Source organism: Haemorhous mexicanus, chromosome Z (assembly GCF_027477595.1).
Source record: "Haemorhous mexicanus isolate bHaeMex1 chromosome Z, bHaeMex1.pri, whole genome shotgun sequence".
NCBI classification, from domain to species: Eukaryota; Metazoa; Chordata; class Aves; order Passeriformes; family Fringillidae; genus Haemorhous; species Haemorhous mexicanus.
The window spans coordinates 43,702,995-43,723,606 of NC_082381.1; the positions used below are offsets into that span (position 1 = coordinate 43,702,995).

General features: G+C 46.4%; 1 protein-coding gene across 1 annotated transcript in view; it reads left to right on the plus strand.

The window, feature by feature from the left end:
* The first annotated feature begins 6,818 nt into the window (after positions 1-6,818).
* The window catches only part of LOC132322497 (neuronal acetylcholine receptor subunit alpha-7-like), a 63,542-nt gene continuing 49,748 nt past the window's right edge, over positions 6,819-20,612 (plus strand). Inside the window, exons 1-2 of the mRNA XM_059836989.1 lie at positions 6,819-6,941; positions 9,711-9,900. Of these exons, the coding sequence (XP_059692972.1) occupies positions 6,819-6,941; positions 9,711-9,900 (313 nt within the window). The remainder of the gene's footprint in view (positions 6,942-9,710; positions 9,901-20,612) is intronic.

Consider the following 20,612-nt stretch of genomic DNA (forward strand, 5'->3'; position numbering starts at 1 on the left):
ACTGAAGAGGAAAGACCTGTCACATCTTGAGAGGCACTGGAGCTGAGAAAGGCAGCCCCATCTGCTCCCTGTATAACAAACAGTAAGGCAGCCCCATCTGGTCCCACATCACAGCCAGCACAACTAAGAAAAGGCAAGGGGTGATAGTAGTAGGTGACTTCTGAGAGGTTTTGAGGTACTGAGAGACCTGACACACTCTCTGGAGAGGTGCTGCTTAGTGGGGAGTCATAGCAGTGATGTCACTGATAAGCTGCTGAGCCTTGTAGAGTGCACTGACTATTACACACTGCTGTTTCATTAATTCCCCCCCTCAAAGGGAAGGTGTTTGAAAGGGCCAGTCAGGCAGGTAAATCAAGAAATGGTTACATGCTGGTACTACAGTCCAGGTTTCAGCTTCTTGAACCACATGACTCACCTTGGGAAACTGGCTTATGGGTCTGTCTGTCAGGGAAGGGGAAGAGCATCTTCAGCCATAGGCTTGCCAGGCTGGTGAAGAGGGCTTTGAATTCAAGGTGTCAGGAGATGGGAACCTCAGTCCCTCTGCCAGTCTGATGGCAAGTCAGCAAGAGAGGGCCAGAGCTTGGAGTGGGTCAGGAGGAGAATACATGAAAAGTCGTGAAGGAATTCCTGACACTCCAGTAAGTCTGCTTCATCAGGGACTGAATTTAAATGCCTTTGTGCCAACACACACATCACAGGGAATGAACCAGAGGAGTTAAAGATGGGCTAAGAGGCACCACAGAGATATAGTGGGGTGGCTCCTACGAGCCAACACTCCTATCAAGTGTTGGAATGAGAGGTTACAGAAAACAGGCAGAAGAGAGAAGGAAAGAGTGTTGCTCTCTGTGCCAAGAACACGCTGAAGTGGGTGGATTTGTGCCCTGGGATGGATGAGGAGCCAACTGAGAGCTCATGGATCTGGATTAAAGGCAGGGCAGGGACAGGTGACATTACAGCAGGGGCTCACTACAGGCTGCCTGACCAGGAACGTTGAGCAGATGAGTCCCTCTGTAGAAAGATAGGAGCAGCCTCACATTCAGAAGGCAGATCCACAGAGGGGACTTGAACCACCCTGAGTGCAGTTCAAGGGAGAATACAGCAGGACATAAGCAATCTGGGAGGTTTCAGGAACACAATGATGATTTCCTTCTCCGGGTGATAGAGAAGAAGGAGATGTGTTATGCAGGACCTTGTTCTCACCAAGAAGGAGAGGCTGGTGGAGAATGTAAAGCCCAGGAGCAGTCTTGGCTGCAGTGACCATGAAATGGTGGAGTTGAGATCTTCAGGGCAGTGAGGAAGGGGCACAGCAAGCTCAGTACCGTGGACTTCAGGACAACAGATCTTGGCTTCTTCAGGGGTGTTTAGGGATAAATTCCTGGAGGGAAAAGAAGCCCAGGAAAGCTGGTTGATGTTAAGGATCACCTCCTTCAAGCTCAGCGGCAATACACCCCAGCAAGGAGGAACTCAGGCAAAAATGCGAGGAGGCCAGAGATGCCAGGAACCCCTGGACAAACTTAAACACAACAAGGAAACACACAGCGGATGGAGGCAAGCACAGGTAGCCTGGGAGAAGTGCCAGGGATCAAGTAAGGAAAGCTGGTTTTTGGCCTGGTTTTTGGTGCAGGGGATACCACAGAGGTGGCTTCTGTGAGAAACTGCTGGAACTTCCACTGTGTCCAGCAGAACCAGTGGCTCTGAAGATGAACATGTCGCTGGCCAAGGCTAGAGATGATGGTAATGCCCCTGTGATAACATCTTTAAGAAGACACCAAAACAAAGGTGGGAGCACAGTGTTAATTCCAGTCAGAGAAAAAGAGGAAGTGAGAATATGTGAGACACCATGGTCAGCGAAGAAGGAGGGGGAGAAGCTGCTCCAGGCCCCAGAGCTGAAATTCCCCTGCAGGCCATGGTGAGACCATGGTGAAGCAGCTGTGCCCCAGCAGCCCATGGGGATCCACGGGGGATGCCGAGATCCACCCACAACCCGTGGGGGAGATGCTGATGCCAGAGCAGTCGGATCCCTGGAGGAGGCTGAGGGAGACCCAGTGGAGAGTGGTGGTCCTGATTCCAGAGTGGAGCAGCCTGTCTTTGGAGAACTGCACCCCGTGGAAGAGTAACGCATGCCACAGCAGTTTTGGGAGGGATTCACGTTGCAGCAGTTTTGGGAGGACTGCTGCTCCTGAGATTTGGAGCCATGCTGGAGAATTTCACAGAGAACTGTCTCCCGTGGGAAGGGATCCTACAGTCTCACAGGGGAAGGGCTCCTCTCCCTGTGCAGCAGAAGGAAACCTCAGGTGCCCTGTCTCCCTGTGCTCTTGGTGGGAAGGAGGGAGGGGTTGGGAGAAGAAAATGTGGTTTTAAGGCTTTATTTTACTCCTTATTATCTTCCTCTGATTGTTTTAGTAATAAACTCACTTTGTATGTCTAAGCTGAGCCTATTTTGCCCTTGGAGTATTTTCTCCTGGTCCTTAGCTCATGAACCCTACGTTAAATTTTTCTCTCCTCTGCCCAGCTGTAGCAGAGGAGGGAGAGTGAGCGGCTTTCTTGGCAGCCTGGCATTTGGCCAGTGTCAAACCATGACAAGTCCTCATAGACATTAATCTGGCCAGGGACAACAAGGGCAACAAGAAATTATTCCATAGGTATACTGTATAGGTACTGTAACTAGGCCATCTCAGTCACTGTCAAGTAACACCTGTTTTGGCATTGGCAAAGGTGTGGTGACAGACCTATTGCTGGGGATGGTCCTGATGTGAGAAGGAGGCTAAATGTCCTGCCAGTCCACATTCAGATGAAGAAAACAAGTGGGTGGTATGTACATCAAATCCCCTCTAGAAACTCAACTACCATGGGATCCAGACTTTCAGGATCACTATTTCCAGTTTCCAAATTATGTCAAGCAGTTCAAACATGCCACATGTTCTGTAGAGGATATCTAGTTGCATGTGCCCCACCATCAGGTATGAATCTTTGCAGAATATCTTCAGGTAGGCTGGGGTTGGGCACTTTTGGGTCCAGTTGCATTTCACAAGAGTAGTCTTGTATCACACCCTCCATGGCATCTTGACTTTTAGAAATATGTAACACAGTTAGGGAGTTGTGTAACCAAAGCGAAAGTTTTAGTTACCCATGAACTATAAAGTTACACATCCAAAAATCAAATAGTTGAAGCATAAGCATCCCTTGCCTAAGTCTATCACTTTGACACTCCACAGTAATTTCAAGATCATTTTTCGTTGCCTGTGGACTAGAGAGAGCTTCCCAAAGGCTTTTATTAAGCCAACAGCATTGCTGCCACAGCCAGAAAGGGACGACATGCAAAGCTGTTGTTGGTTAGCCGTATTGCTCTTGGCGCTCGCCCTCATCTGCCTGGACAGCTGGGAGGAGGCCAGCTATGCACTGCCTCTCTGCTTCTGCTAAGTGTGCCTTCTGCAGAGGACTGGGAGCAAGCCTGAGTGCCCCCTCTGCAAGAGGAGAGTGACCTCCATCCTGTACTTGGTGTGGGGGGAGGACAGCTTTGAGGAACATGTCATTCCACCCCACAGAGCCCATCGGACATGTTCCACCTGAGAGGAGGAGGTCCTGGGTACCCAGCTGCACCCCCATCTGCACAGCCCTGCAACACCCTGGCCATCGGTGGGAGGACAGCCACCTCCAGTGGTTGAAGGTGAGTATAGCGACCGGAACTGTAGTATGTGTGAAGTTGTATTCACTGGCAAATGCCTTAATTTAAAGAGAAATGTGAAAAACAAAACAAAACCAACCAAGCAAAAAAAAAAAAAAAAAAAACCCAAAGTCAACCAAACAAACAAAAAACAAAACAAAACCCCAAACAAAACAAATAAACAAAACCCACAAAAAACCTGAACAAATCTAACACAAAGATAATGGACTCCGCTCCAGGTTTGAATTTCTGCAGTTTATCCCAGGGCAAATGTTTCAGCCAGGGCGACTCCATGGTCAGCCCATGCCCCACCACTCAACCTCACAAATTCTCCTCCTCAGCACGCCCTGTTCCCCACATCCCAGGGCTCTGCTCTCCTACCAGCTTGCACTGCCTGCTGCAGCCTCACTACGGCAGTGCCCAAATCCCTCCTCCTGCCCGGAGTCACGGCGGGCTGCTGTATTGGCCCAGGGTTGTACCCTGTCAAGGCAGGAGCCCCAAGAAATTCAACAAGGGGAAGTGCAGTTCATAGTGAAAGAGAAGTGGGTGAGTGTTCAGAACAGGCAAATGAGAAAAGAAAGGCCCAAATGATGAAGAAAGGCCCAAAATCCTTTGGTGTGAAGCTAGCATCTTACTTACAGGAAAGAACCTGCCAGGTAATTGTAAAACTTCATGGCCATTGTGAGTATTTTGTGGGAAAGCAGCACACCTTGATGTTTAAAGCAGTTCATTCAGACAATTCACCTTGTAGAAAAGAACCCAAATTTGGGGTGCTTTGAGTAGAGCTAGGCAGGGCACAGAATCTTCTGGAGCCAGCAGGAGCTATGGCACTTCACAGTATATTTGGAATATATTTGGTATATGTGTGGAACCTTTGGCATGGCCTTGGAGAAGTCTGAGAAAATCTTGGGAGGGTTTAGGGTTTAGGTTTGTGGACATTTTAGATGAGTCTTTGAGGGCAGTTGGATGTGATTTCAGATGTATTCCTGGCCCAAATGAAAGGTTTCAGGGAGTTTAGTGATTGCAGCCCTGGACACAGGGTATAGAAATTTTGGGGGGCCATCGACAAGCTTGTGGTTTGTTTGATCACTCCTGGAAGGGACTTATGGATGTTTTGTGGACTACAAAAAAGGTTTTTGGGGTGTTTATAGGAAATTACAGTTTGTGGGTCTTTGAAGAAAGACTTTCAGGGGTTCAGAAGCAGGGGATGGGAACTTTGGGGGCTGTGAGGCAGGTTTGGGGAGTTTTGAGGGTACTAGGGTAGGGTTTGCAGGTATTCATGACACCTAGATGACATACTCCAGGTCCCATTCAGAGGACCATTCAGAAGTATTTGGATGCCTTGAAAGCAATTTTGGGAGTGTACTCTGACAGGATTGGAGAATACCAGAGATACTCAGGTAGGCTGTGGGGATAAGTGGAGGTACCCTGGAGCTGGACTTAAGAGGGTTTTGAGCTGCTGGCATGGGGATGGGGGCATTTGGGGACATTTGGGTAGGGTGGGAGGAAGCTGCTGAGCAAGGTTCAGAGGGAGGAGACTAGACTAGAGTTAGGGATATTTTGGGGCCCTAGTACAACTCAGGCATCCTTGGGTTTAGGGATTTGGGGTCCTGAAGCTATTGCATCCAAAGAAAGGCTACAAAGATGGTTGAAAAGCCTTGAGGAGAGGCCATATGAGGAGTGCCTGAGGTCAGCTTGGAGGAGACTGAGGGAAACCTCATCCCATTGTTCAGCTTCCTTGTGAGAGAAGGTGGAGGGGCAGGCACTGGTCTCACTGGTGACCAGTGTGAAGAATGTGTATTTTATGATTGGTTTTTCACAAATATTAAAATGACTATTATATGTGTTGTGTTAGAAAGTAATGCTGTATTAATTCTCTTCAGTAGTGTGTTAAATATAGTTTTAGGTTATAAAAAAATGTTAAAATAGAAACTATGCTATGTGGGATACTTTTTTTTCTAAAGAAAAGACTTGTACTGAGATAGCAGTCACAGGACACCTAAATCTTTCAGAGAAAGAGAATTTATTGCTCCATTATCAGGAGAAACGAACTTCTTCCCGTCTTGCTCGGGCAGATGATGCCGTTAGGCTTATGAGGAAGAAGTTGATGATGACCAGACAGAATCCTGTATTTGAATGGAATTTATGCATCATGTATGAGATGAATGAATATGCAACAGGTTATTGTTTTTAAGAGTTAATCCTCGGTTCACAGGTATCTTTTTTCGGGCTTATGCTGCCCAGAAAAAGGTACCCAGACATCTGTAACTCTTTGTTTGTATTGTCTCATATTGTCCTAATTCAAATAGTCCAAATTATTATTATTCTATTTGTATTACCATTTTTATAACCATTTTATTACTAATAAACTTTTAATATTTTAAAAACAAGTGACTGGTGTTTTTTACACCAGTGACAGGACCTGAGGAAACAGGGAGAACTTGTGTGAGGGGATGTTTAGTATATTAGGAAACAGTTCTTCACCCAGAGGGTGTTTGGGCACTGTAACAGGCTCCCCAGGGAAGTAGTCACAGCACCAAGTCTGGCAGAGTTCAAGAAGAATTTGGACAATGCTCTCAGGCACATGGTGTGATTCTCTGGGATAGCGCTGCACAGGGCCAGGAGCTCGGCTGGATGATCCTCGTGGGTCCCTTCCAACTCAGAACATTTTGTATTTCTGTGTTTATGTGAGGCTGAGTCTTGGGCGCCTCAAGCAAAGCTCTTGGAGTTTGAGGCTATGGGGCTCGTTCGGGCTTTCCTGGGGGCACCTGAGTCGGTTTGCGTGTGCCCAGCGATAACCAAGAGCCCCGAGTAAGTGTGGGGAGTCTTTTGAAACTGAGCGCACGTCTGGCGGTGGGCTGGCTCAGCGCCGCAGGGACACGTTCCCCCGGCTCCCGCCAGCAGAGGACATCCCGCCGCTGTCCCTCAGCGCCTCAGCGTTCCCGCCGCAGCAGCGCCGGCTGCCCATGGTGCCGCCTCAGGCGGGCGCGATGCCCGCCCCAGGCCGTGCTCGGGGTGCCGGCGGCCGCCGCGGAAGTGCAGCGGGGCGGGGCGGGCCGTGCCGGGAGCGGCGCGGGAGGCGGAGGCCCCGCCGCAGCGGGCGGCGCTCAGGGGCGGGCAGGGCCGGGGGGCCGCGGCTGCGCAGGCCGCGCACATGGCGGCGGTGTGTGCGCAGCGCCGCGGGCTCCGAGGGGAAGGCGCGCCTGTGCCGGGCACGGAGAGAGGCAGGGACGGTGGAGGGACGCTGTCCCGCGACGAGAGGGAGAGAGGGAGAAGGGTAGGGAGCGAGGAGTGAGGATGTGTACGAGAGTGGAAGGGAGGAACCGGGAGAGGAAAAGGGACGGTGAGACAAGAAGTGGGGATAGGGAGAATGAAAGAGGGACAAGGAAGAGAGGAGGAGGAGGGGAAGAAGCGGGAGAGAACCACAAGGGAGACAGGGATAAAGAAAGAAGTCTGGGGACAGGGAAGTGAAGGGCTAAGGAAATACACAAAAAGGCTACAGAAACAAGCCTGAGGGCCTGGCAGTAGGACGAAAAGAAATTGGGAAAGAGCGGCAGAATGAAAAAAACAGGAAGTGGGGCAGAAACAAAAATGAAAAGGGATGAGGAGCAGGAAGGAGGCACAGCAGGAGAGAGGGAGGTGGACACTGATTTGGGAAAAGAAATGCAGAGGTGGGAAATAGGACAGATAAGAAGATCTGCAGGCCTTAAGGATGCAGGCTGACTCCAGGAGCGCTGCAGGTGAGCCATCTTGGCTGAGCCCCTGTCAGCAGGGCCAGGGGCTGGCATTGCTCCCTCACCAGCTGAGCATCCACCATGCCCGGTGGTGCAGACCCCAGCAGCTGAGAAGGGGAAATCACTCTCTCATCTGAGCTCTGGTGCAGTGCCCTACACCTCTGTGCCTCTCTTCCTCTTGTGTGGGGGAAGGACAGAGCAGGGGTGAAGAATCAGAGCCTGAGCCTTTGGGGATGAGGGGCTACTGCAGGCCTGTCTGACATGGCTGGAGCTCCTTGTGCCTTGCTTTTGTTGTACAGCTCTTTCATGTGCCACTGGAGCATGCAGAGTTCAGGTGGCAGCTCCGTTGTCATCTCAGCTCACCCACAAGGCATCTACTGCCTGCAGGAGTGGGAAGCCATGAGATCCCTAGTTCATGCAGACCTTCCTGCCACCATCTGCCTCCCTTTGCACCAGCAAAGGAGTGGGCCCTTCCATAGCTCCCAGCAGAACTGGGATCACCCCAGCCCAGCTCCCTGCTTAACCAGCCAGGTATATTCACATCCTGCACTACTTTCCTATCCTCCAGCATCCCCAGCCTCACCAGCAAGGTCACTTGGCCTGTGTATGTGTGGCCTGGTGTCATCTGCCTTCCTTGGAGAGGAGCTGAACCCACTGAGTTCTCTGCAGCTTGACATGCATGGTGAAACCCTGGTGATGTAACTTTTGAACAATGCACTGAATCCACTCCAGCATTTGACTCCTTTATCAGACTTCCCAAAGTCACTCAACTCATCCAAACCCCTCATGGGATAAAGCACTTTCCAGCACTTCCTGCATTGTAAGGGCTTTCTTCATCCTCTTTTCTTCTTGTTCAGCTGTATGACTGTGGCCAGTTGTCCTCTATCTCTGCTCACTCACAACATGAGCTGCTGAGTTTTGCCTTGGAAGTCAAGTCAGTGCTAGAAGGGCTGACTGGGCAAACTCAGCAGCAAGCATGGTGAAAGGTGGTAGAAGAACTGTCTCACCTGCAGACAAACCCATCCACAGAGGAAGGATGCCCAGCTCCAATGTTGAGTTGTACCAATGTGACCCAGAGGAGATAGAACCTCAAGAAGAAGAGGAACAAGTCACATAACTTCACAAGGTCAGAACACAGTCTGAACCACCTGATAGAGCTTTGACATGGTCCTTGTCTATAAGCCCCAGTCTGTGGCAGTCCATCACAGGTTTCACAGGGAAATGGCAGTGAGAGAAAATGTCTACCTCCTAGCTCTTTGGTGAAAAATCCTCTTTTCTGTCTTCATGTCATCTACTTCTGTAGGGGATGGGGACTGAGCAATGAAAACATCCAGAGCTGAGGGTCAGGTGTACATCCTTACTATAGGATCTGAGCCAGAAGGACTGGTTTTACCTTCTTTGGGAAAACCTTTTGCAGAGGCAGCACAGTTCAGGTGGGCATGGGAGAGGAGGAGCACAACAGACTTGCACAATAATTTTGTTCTTGCTGTATCATTCCTTGACAACCTGTGAGAGAAACACACCTTCAGGCCCCTGCACTGATGATGAAATCTATGTGAGCAGTGATCCCAACAAAGAACCTGGTTGCAGCTCAGTAGTGCAATACGTTATGTTTTCTAGACTCCATGGTGTATATATATTTGGTTGTCAGACATGCTTGCTTTTGCCAGATGGCATGGTTAAATAGCTGTCTGTGGAACAAAGCAACCCAGGCATTTAGAAGAATTCACTTGTAGCCTAATTATGAAATGTGATTAAGAGCTGAGGAGTGCAGAAAAGGAGCTGGACTGCAAAGCCCCTGGATTCTGTCTGTCTGCATTTGCATGCTCAAAGTGGGATATTGCAGCACCAAGTCTCCTACTTGCAGAGAACCATAATATAGGTGGATTTTCCATCCTCATGAGATCAGTGACTTTCAGCCTGTGCCCCTGTGAGTCATTTGCCAAATGGAGCTCTCAGTTGAGGCAGTTGGGGCACTCAGGAGTCACTCTTGCAGCAGCAGAAATTATCTGGGAGGGAAAACTCTATCTGGGGAGTAGGGAAGGTTTCCTTCCTGAGGGACATGGGTATTACTTGAATGCATCCTTAGGCCAGACAACAGTTGTGGCCTCACTTTTCTAGCACAACAATTGCTGCTGCAGTGTCACTGAGAGGCAGTGAAGTGGTTTGTCATCCCCAGCTGTCTTCATACCCCACTGTGCATGGCAAGCATGGCTATGGAGATGGACAACTGCTGTCTCGTCTGCCTGGACGGCTGGGAGGAGGCCAGCTATGCACTGCCTCTCTGCTTCTGCTAAGTGTGCCTTCTGCAGTGGGCTGGGAGCAAGCCTGAGTGTCCCCTCTGCAAGAGGAGAGTGACCTCCATCCTGTACTTGGTGTGGGGGGAGGACAGCTTTGAGGAACATGTCATTCCACCCCACAGGGCCCCACTGGACATGTTCCACCTGAGAGGAGGAGGTCCTGGGTACCCAGCTGCTCCCAGTCCCCACACTCTGGCCATCGGTGGGAGGACAGCCACATACAGTGGCTGAAGGTGAGTACAGCAACTGGAACTGCAGTATGCGTGAAGTTGTACTCACTGATGAAAGCTTTCATTTTTAAAGGAATTTAAGAAAAACCCAAATCTAAACAAAAAATAATAGACAAAACTATGCTCCACGTTGTTCTCCTGTGGGGATGTGAGGGGAGTAGAGAAGGAGAAAAAGGAGAAGTTTTGGTACAGGTGGACCCCAGTCAGTACAATTGGCTGCAAGAACAGGCAGCTCTGCTGTTGGACAATACCTTTTTCCTGACCCAGAGGTGGGACAACTGAGCAGTGTTTTAAAAGCTTATATTCCATTTTTAGTCTCATGAAAAGGGTGTGACAATACAGATGTTATAATTCATGCCATCACAATCAGAAGCTGACTATTTCCTAATTACAGTACACCATAAGCATTTCTTGGCCTATCAGCTTTTTGCCACACCATACTGTAGATGCCTTAAAGCCAATCATCTAAAACCACCCCTGCTGGGTCCTACTACAATGCATTTTTCATAGTTCTATTTCTCCAAAGTATCTAGTCTTATTTTCAAGTCCATCCTTTGAAACTTTTTTTCTAGCTCCGTTTCTCTTTCAACAATATCTGTCCTATTCTATGGCATTCCTAAGTCAGCATTTCTTGTCTCAAAGTTTGCATACAGATCCATGTTGTGTGGGCCTTCTCTCAGGCCCTGAGAACTCTCTACAAATCCATTTCCCACACTCTGAAATGGACTCTGCTCAAGTGATCTCCCCTGCAGGGAGCTGTGATCATGTATCAAACTCACAGAAAATCTGATGCATGATCTCCTGAGCACTTAGCTGCTCACAATCTCCATTGCTCTGCAGCACTATCAGACCTGAGAGTAGGACCTCCTGCTGTCCCTAGTTCCCACAGCACTGCAGTAGTCCTGCCATCAGCCATGTGGCCACTGCCCTGGGGTCAGTGAGCATCTCCTGCACTGCATCTCAGCATCCCTCCTCTACCTTGCTGTCCTCCACCACCTGCTGTCATAGTTGCATCGGGAGCTGGGGCATATCTTTGAGGATGGTAGGAAGCCTTGTCCCACAACAGTGCCTTGTCCCATCCAGCCTGCACTACTTTGGCCCAAATGAGGCTTTGTTCCAGCCTCTATGGGTCTCCCTGCACAGGCACAAAAGGAGCTTTGCCCACCAGCTTATCGACATCATCACTTACAGGCTCAGTTGGGAGGCCCCACATCAAAGGGACCGAAAGTCAGCAGAGCAGCGGGAGAGTGGGAGGACAGCCCCTCTATGGTCCCTGCCCCTGATGCCATCCAAGGGGGTCTTCCAGGCCGGCCTTCATGGGGTCCCAGCAGCAAGTCCTGTTTTGTCCCCATTCCTACCCATGGAGAGCAATGAGGGGCCTGGGAGAACCTGGAGGAGGCTGAGCCTTGTTGTTCCACGTGCAACTGGTCGATGAAAGCTCACCTGGGGCACCCCAGCAAACCTGCAGAGGGAGGGTCAGCAGCTCTGAGGACCTTTCCCAGACACCCAGGAAGACACCCCACCCACCAGTGACAGGTTGAGAGGACATGAGGATACAGCTAAATCAGTCCAGGCTGCAGCTGGGGTATATGCCAGCCCCTTATGGTCTCAGTGTTCCAAATCTATTTAACATTTATTAAAAGAAAATGAAAGCATGAAAACTGCAGAAGACATTTGAGTGTTACTAACTAATGCTGGTGGTGTTGGTCGGCCTACTTGTAATGTTTTCCTCCCCTTTCCTGGTTTTTCGACCACTGATTTCTCGCATGTTTCCTGAGTATCATAAGTTTGCATTTCTCAGTTGATCCCAGGGCAGATGTTTCCAGCCAGGGTGATTCCATGGTCAGCCTGTCTCCCACCGCTCAACCTTGCAAGCTTTCCTCCTCAGCATGCCCTGTTCCCCACATGCCAGGGCTCTGCTCTCCTACCAGCTTGCACTGCCTGCTGCAGCTTCACTATGGCAGTGCCCAAATCCCTCCTCCTGCCCGGAGTCACGACTTGCTGCTGCTTTCTGCATCAGTCCAGGGTTGTACCCTGTCAAGGCAGGAGCCCCAAGAAATTCAACAGGGAAGTATGAAGTCCTATCCCTGCTTGCAGTGAAAGAAAAGTGGGTGAGTGTTCAGAACAGGCAAATGAGAAAAGAAAGGCCCAAATGATGAATATAAATCATTCAAGATTTTGTCTCATCTTGCCTTTTTTTTGCTGGTGAATAAAACTGGAGAGGAAAGGGAACCAGGGTGTGTGCAAAATCCTCCAGTAGACAGCTGGGGAAGAGGGCACTCAGAGCAGCTCCCTACATCTGGTGGAAGCGATTACAGGAAGGAGTGCACCAGAAACGGACAGGAGATTGGCCATTTTCATATTTTCAAACTTTTGCACTATTGAATCCCCCCTGCCACCTCTGCTGGGAGAAAAGGCAGCTGTGTGCCACAGGTGCTTACTGCAAGTTGCCCTGGCAGCTGGGAGAGAGCAGAGGGGGACACACACTAATTCATTTCACCGGGAAACAGCTCTAGAGGCACTCGAGTGCAAGCATTGGAAACACTGCAGCCGTGCTGTCTCGAGTTAGGTACAGTATGTGGAGATGTGGAAAGCATCTCCGAGGCAGCACACTCCCCCTTCTTGCAGTACACAGACAGCTGTGTGTGAGGATCACTTGCATTTGCTCCTGACCAGGGAACGGCTCAGTGTGTCGAGCAATGTGAGTCCAAAGGAATGTAACCTGTTCCTTTGTGTTTGGATTTACTGACCAAGCACTGAGCTGACTTGGCTCCTGGGGACTGGAGAAGCACATGAGCAAATGCACTTTTCTCCCCTGGTGGGAAGCTGGTTTGATGCCTTATTACCGTAATTGCCAAATCCATCAGTCATTGCAGGCTGTCTTCAAGACTTCATCCTCTTTCACCCTCTGCTCAGGAAGGAGAGCCAGCTTATTTTGACAATGCTCACAAAAAAGTGCTTGGCATTTGTTTATTCTGCGCTGTATCTCTGGTCATCCTTGTTCTTCTCACTCTTTAAAGGTAAGCTCATCTGTGTTTGTCCAGGGCTTTCCTTTTTTTTTTTTTTTTTTGGTTTAGGTTTTTTGTTGCTGTTGTTTTAATTTGTTGTTTGGGGTTTTTTGTTTGATTGGGTTTTTTTGTTTGTTTTTGTTTTTTTTAATTTTCTAAATGCTAGTTACATCCAACCCCAAATTTTATTTTTAGTAAGTCTTGTATCTGCTTGTATTTTGAACTTCATTAGAGTCCTATGCTGGTTTAACTGACTTTTGTCATCAGGTTGGGTACGTTTGTGGATCTTACAGTGCCAGGCACATTTTTTTAGAAGGAAGAAGCATGTGTGTTTGTTTTTGTGGTTTTTTGGGTTTTTTTAAATTAAAGGTAAGTTCGACTTCCAGAAATTAATTGAAATGGTTGTGTTTCAAAAGAAATATGTTCTTGCTTTCCTGAAAAATGTAACCTTCCCATGTTCTTTTGACAACAGGAAATATCTAACTTCAGGCTGGGCAGAATGATTTGAGAACCCTGTAGGTGTGTGAGTACAATGGTATTCTACAGAGAAATACAAGCAGAAGAAAATTCATAACTGTTTATTCTCTCTGCATCATGTAGAAAGATTAAATCTGTATAAATACATAAATTTACTAATTCTGGTTTGTTTTTATTAAACATACCCTTAGTATGCTTAATAAAAAACAGTTAAGACAGAGATGGATAGATCGCTGGAAATACCTAATAAGAAGAATAATGGGCTTCTGTAGTCTAAGATGTCAGCTCTGACAGCTATCTTCAGAAGTTTCAGAGTGGTGCTAACAAAAATAGGAGCTGTGTGATTATTTCAAAACATTCAGGATAGCAAGGCTGACAATAAAGTGTTTTTTTAAAGTGAGAATGTTGAAATAGTAACAGTCATGAAAGATATTCAGTATTCTACACAAAATGTGCTTTTATGACTCCCTTTCACTGAAACATAAGTGCCTGCAGCAATCAAAAATTCTAAAACTGAGTATTCTAGGTGTGAAGAACCATGTCTTGTTTCTCACAATTTATATATAAAGCAGGATTGTCTTTTTAAAGCAGAGAAATTTGTCCACCTATTGCAGAAGTGCAAGGGCACTGGAAACTTGTATATATGCTATGTTGCACTGGACTATTCATGCCACATAGATAATTCCTCATTAATTCATCTGAAGCTGTAAAATATCTGGGCATTTCATCATTACAGATCCACATTTCATCTGCCTAATGTAATAATGGTACTGCAGAAAAATGTTTCCCACCTTGCTAAATTAAGAACCTTGCTACCTTCAAAACATTTCTGTGCTGCTGTAGGAGCTGAACTAACAGGCGGGTTATAGCACCTAGTTATGAGATAAGTAATTTTGTGGACATTTCTATTTTGAAAAGTTGTGTGTCAGGTAAATCCTGCCTTTTAAATAATGAGTAATCACTAATTCATCGGGGGATGCCTAGTTTCTCTCGTCAGCACATGAAGACAAACTGCTTTTATAAATAATTCAGAGAATTTTTTGTTAGGCACTTTTACCAACAGCTTACAAGTATGCACTTTTACAGAAAAATGCTAAAGCAGAATAAAATTCATCTCTGATAGTGTTGATCTGTAACTGATTTCTGCTTTACAGATTTTTTTTAACTATTAAAAAAAAAAAAAAAAAGGAAAAAACTCCAGAAATACCTGGGAATTGAGCAGTTGGGGCAGAAGAGAAAAAAGTCAAGATGATATTAGCATGTTATCAGTAGCAGAGTTTTTTAACAGTAAATCCAGATGAACTGCCCCCGGGTTCCTTAGTTCTTCCGCAAGGAAGTCACACCAAATTCAAATCATAGCTAACATCACTCTCACACAGCTCTGAGTTGTTCATAACAATTTATCAAGTACTGAAAACTCCTGTAGGGCTGTTTGACAGGAAAGTTGTCACAAGAACTAGATAAAAACCAAACACAAACAACACATGAAGAACTCAGTTTTTTTTCCCAGTTCTTTCCTCAACTCTCTGCTTTAACCTGACTTTACATGCAATAATGTTAGAAGCCCCAGTAGTCATGTCATTTAAGCTAGGTCATTACAGCTCTCCTTCTTAAAGGGATGATGATGCTTTTTTTGAGACATGGGTCTAAGGAAGAAATTAGAAAACTGGTTTTCAACCTCCCTATATCCCAGGTGAATACTCTCTGGGTCAGACATCCCTTCCAGGCCAGGGGAAATCTTTGAGGGAGCACCCAGAATGCAGAAGGACCCAGTGAGCCTCAACAGCTCCCTAACAACCTTGGGTAGAGGGACTTGAAAAACCTTGTCCAGGGATTGATTGGAAAGGAGGGATCGGACCCATTCCTGCTCCTTTTTTTGAGTGTGATGCAGTCTGAGAGATAGGATGCAGGCAAGCCTGCAAGGACATTCTGAGAAACATGTCACAGTGACCACAAAGACGCACAGCCTCTCTGAGGAGTTACCTTCAGATCAGAGCATGGTCACCCACAGGGTTTGAACAGCCAGGGAGGTTAAACACGCACTTACCTAGTCTGCAGCCAAACCATGTATTCTAATTACTGTGCCTTTATATCCTTTTTTATTTTTTGAGTGAGACCATTACAATGTCCGCATACCACACAGAGCAGAGTCGCACCTCTCAGTTTCTTTGCCCTGTACTGCCATCAGGGTCATATCTGGGCAAGTGGCTTTGAAAAGCTTAACAAAGGCAAAGGCAAGCTGAGGACAGCAACATTTCTCTGCAGTCTGATGGGAATGTAAGTGCTCAGCTGGATGGGACAAATCCTATGGCTGGGGAGGCTGCAAGTGAGCTAACCAGCTCAAAGATGTAAATGATGAATTAAAGTAATTCAGCCTGACTTGGTGTACCCAGCTGGTGCAAACCAGCTTTTCTTTGGCTCACTCACAATACAGATTTGAATTGCGGTGCTACACCCTGTTTCATGCTTTTTCACACCTTTGCTTATTTTGATGGGGTCTGGTAATCACATCAGAACAGAACTGATGATCTCTTGGAGCAAATCCTCACAAATTTCTTGATTCACTTCCATGCAAGCAGGTGCTGTTTCTGCAACAGCAGAAGCATTGGCAAGATAGTCTCAGAAGGCCAGATTCCACTGCCAAGCTACAATTTCTCTAATGTGAGCTAATTATACTGAGGTGGCATGAGTTTAGAGATCTGTGTAGTAGGAAGAACACATAATGTTACGTAAATACCTATATATGGAGTCTAAACTCCAGGCCTCAGCTGTTTAGGCCTGATAGAACTGCAATGATGTGTTTTAATCAAACTCGAAAGAGACACGGTTGAACAGATAAAAGGATTCATGTGCCTTATAGGAGTGCAGTGTAATATCTTTGGTAATTTAGGTGGTTGGTGAAGTAGCTGTATTTTTACATCTCATAACTGTTGTCAGAGTAGAACCAGGTGTGAAAGTTAAATAATTTAGAATCTTTCATACCTTAATTAGAGGTCTGAAGTTTGTATTCACCTCAGCTCTCCACATTCTCCATGTTGATGCACTGAATGATACAGTTTCAAAGATAACAATGCAGCTGATACACATTTAAAATAGAAAACATATGAGCTAGGCCTTAGCTTGTACTGGTATCTCTTTTCTTAGATATTGATGGCATAAGAAGATGCCACACATGCAACTTGCAGACATGGAAAATTGCTGTCAGATCCCTGCCACTACTTTATTGTCTAATAGCACAGACAGCAGGGCTGATCACTCTGAATGCTGAGAGCGTGCTAAGGCATTGCATATTCATGGAGCCAAGGGAATAAATGTGCTTGCCCATGGCACATGCAGATATGCTCTGTGATCAGGAGCACTAGTGCCATTGATATTTGTCAGTACATTTAAGACAGGCAGGCAGGGTCCTGTGCAAACCCCTATTTCCTCTGCATGACTGTCTGCTACAGTAACCTGCTGTCCATGCATGCTTCTTGAGGTTGACTTTATAGTTCAATGAGCCAGACCTTGTGTTCAGTCAATAATCTTCTATGTGCATTCACTGGCACAGCTCTAAGGCTGATCTGTATTATCATAGGCACAGCTGCAACAGTGGAGCTGGCCCAAGCTTCTGAGAAGTTGCCAGGCTCCAGGAAAGTTGGAGTTTCTGTGTGCATTTGCTGATAGTGATCTGAGTTAGATCTTGTGTTAATTCTTCTCAAATATCACTGGAAAAAGTGGGCAGGTCCAGAAAAAGCAACTGAGTCGTGACATCACCAGTGCCTATTGTTACATGCACCTATTGGTATAGCAGTCTTGCATGTAGGGAGGGGTCCAGAAGCAGATACAATGCATGAGAAAGTAGCGCCCATCTGGTCTTTGAGATGATGCCTTGGGGACCTTCAGCCTTGCTTCAGCTCACAGAGTTTTCTGATGGTCTCAGAGCAGAAGTTCTCATTCCAGGCAGAGGTTTCACCTCTTAAAGGCAGGTCCAGAACTTTTCTTTCTCTCTGGTTTATTTTCCTAAGGCATGTGGAAAACAGCATGAGTTAGTGATGGTGGTAGTACATACAATTTCAATTGTATGTGACAAGCAAAGAGGAAGATGTAGTCTCTTCAGCTCTAGAGTATGATTAAAGTAGATGAAAACCCTTTGCATCAGTCCTAACATGGTTGTTTGAAGATGTCTACTGCCTAGAGATCCTGCATAAACTAATTAAAAAAGAGATCAAATCTGACTGAGACAGGTAGGGCTAGCACTGGCAATCAGTATCAACCCAGGAAATGAGAAAGGCACACAGGAGCTTATTGCTGTTTTAGAACACAGTCCGGAGAAAATATGGCTTGAAGAGTTTTGCCTATCAAATACTTTCTGCATGGAACAAAACAGCTGATGAGAAGACTGAGACCAGAACCAGATGGAGTGTTTGGAAGTAAGAATCTCCCCACCCAGGGCTTGCAATTAAGTCAGTAAATTGCAATGGAAGAGGAACCTGTAGTCAGCATCAGTACTTACGTATGTAAACAGTGGAGGTGCAGGTGTCTCCATCTTGCCTTGCTGTCAATTGGCTTTGCTTAATTAGAAAATCTGTGCTTAATGGAGTGCTGAAACAGATGCCTGCAAACCTTAACACCATTCAGGAATGGATATTTTCAACACTTTTACTTTCCACAAGGTTGAAGAGAAAACCACAGTCCTCATTTCTATTCTTAATCCAACATAGATTTGGGCAGAAAAATTACTTAGAAGAAACAGGCAGGCTTGAGGAGGTCTCATTTCTCACTGAGATCTCCGAGAGGCTGAAGTCAGTTTGCAGACTGGACTAAGACAGTACATTGTGTTCCCTGAAGCTCAGCTGTAGTTACGTGGAAAAACATCACTGGTCACTTAGATCTTCACCATACCAAGGGAGAATATTAAGTTGTAAACTGAAAAAGCTGTGTCTGTGGCAGCTGAGGTGAGAGAGGGTCTTATCTATACAGGTTCATATAGTGCTAGAATAATTCGGCTGGAAAGGTCCTCCAGAGGTTGTCCAGTCCAGCCCTTCAGTCCAGCCCTTCTTCTCTGTTGGGTTGCTGTCTGAGTAGTCAAGCTGCAAATATCTCCAAGGACAGTGATTTTCCTTATGCAGAGTACCCTTGAGAAAAAAAAAGGCTCTCTCAGTACTGCAGGAATGCCCCATCATGCGCCTTTATCTTATCAGTTCTGTCCCTGTGCACCTCCCAGGAGAGCCTGGCTTCTTTATGATGGAGCCCTTCCTCATGGAAGCTGAAGGCAGCCAAAAGAACTCCCCCTTGTTTTTTCATCTCCAAGCGGATCAAAGGCATACCTCTTTAACTCTAATCCATCTGTGTTACAGCAGCCTGTTGTTTGTGGCCTCCACTCCACTCACTCCAAGGAATCAGTGCTGCCCTATGGTGGCTTCATGACACAGAGCTAACTGTGTGTCACACAGCAGGTGTCACTGAGCGCAGGCTTGCGGTAGAGAATGATGCTGGTTAATGTTCTCATCACATCTGAGTGCATTTGGAAAAAAACAAAAGTAGGAAGTCATATAATCATGTAGATAATACTTTACATAATTCTTAGCCATCTTTTGGGTTTTTTTGAAGATCCTGCAGAAGTGATAAAGCAATTGATGGAGTGCTTTTGCTTTAATATTGTGTCACTTTAGAAAGGTAGTCAGCAAACTGAAATCCAGCTTGAGCAATTGTAACAACGGGAAGAAGAGATCAAAACTTAAATAAAAAGTTGCCAGATAATTTGCAGTTCCCACTGTTTCAAGTGGCGAATGGGCAGCAACTTTGAATTAAACCTGTTCATGTTCAGGCTTCATACACAATCCATAAATGGCAACTGGGCAGCTCCAGGAGCTTCAAGCAAAAACTTTGCCTTTCTATTGTAACCAGACAGCGTACTCTCTGCAGTAGCATTTTGTTCATAGTCTACGACTTCTAATGTAATTTCCAAAGATATTAGGGTCACCAATTATAATTTAAATTTATTGGATTGGTATCTCAGCTCAAGCACTTCAGCACTCCTGGCATCATCAGATCTACTTATGTGTTGCCGGATTATATGAAAGAGGGGGCAGCGGGATAAAAAGAAGGTAGATCTAAGGGAAAACAGTCTGTGGTTAAGGAGAAGAGACATTCTTCTCCAGAGGAGGCCTCTGTCAAATGGGCAGATTACTTCACCTTTGGGTCAAAATACTCTAGCAGTCTCAGAAATTCGTTGCTGGGGAGTACAAGAGGGCAGCCTAGGCAGCACAGGATCACTTTCTGACTTTCAGGCTCGTTCTGGTCTCACTGAGAGACTGAGCATCCGGCATCTGTGGCATTGCATAGTACAGGATGACAATCATGTTCCCTCTGGATGCAAAGGGCACCAGTTTTGTTTTAATTTTGTTTTGTCTGCACCAACATAATTCAGGAGCAGTAGACTGAAGTTACCAAAGCTTAAAAGCAACAGAGTAAAGACAGGACAAAATCACGCTCCCCAGATCGTCATTCTCTAGAAGTACCTCAATTTCACTGTGATTCATTTCTGCTCTTAGCCAGGATGAGTGACTCAGCCAATGCAGGTTTGGCTGGCAGGGTGCAGCAGGGAGAGACCAGTATTTCATATAACCACTAACAAAACCAGGACCTGAGCCATATAGCCAAGGAAAAGACAATAGCATCTAATGTTCTGAAAACAGATCAAGGCTAACCAAAACTCAGCTGTCACTGAGATCTCAATACCTTTAAAGTCTGGGGGAAAAAGTCAAACAACAAAATAGATGTAAGCTTTTAAGCCACTTTGTATGCTTATAAGCAAGTCTGGACTGAGTCAGCCAAAGTATAGTACATACAGTTTCAAGTGTCTTAGGTCAGATCTCCACAAACCTTGTTTGATTTGTCACAAGTCAAATTTGCTCAGAGCCAGTCATTTACTTCATCAAGACAGTATTAGAAGCAGCTTTTCTCTTCAATTTGAAATAAATTCAGACTCCTTGCTTAGAATTTTCATGCCGTTATTTACAGTTCCCTTTGTCTTTGAAGACCTCAACAACCAAAGCCCCAGACTTCTTTCCCTAGATAAAATCCCTTGATAGCAGCCACTTCTGCTGCCAAAACATCCAAACTATCACCGCTGATTGGCAGCACAATACCTCAAATAGGCAGCAAATTTGACCTGACTTAGTGAAAGCTCATTGGTGCTGCCTAAAACAGGGCTC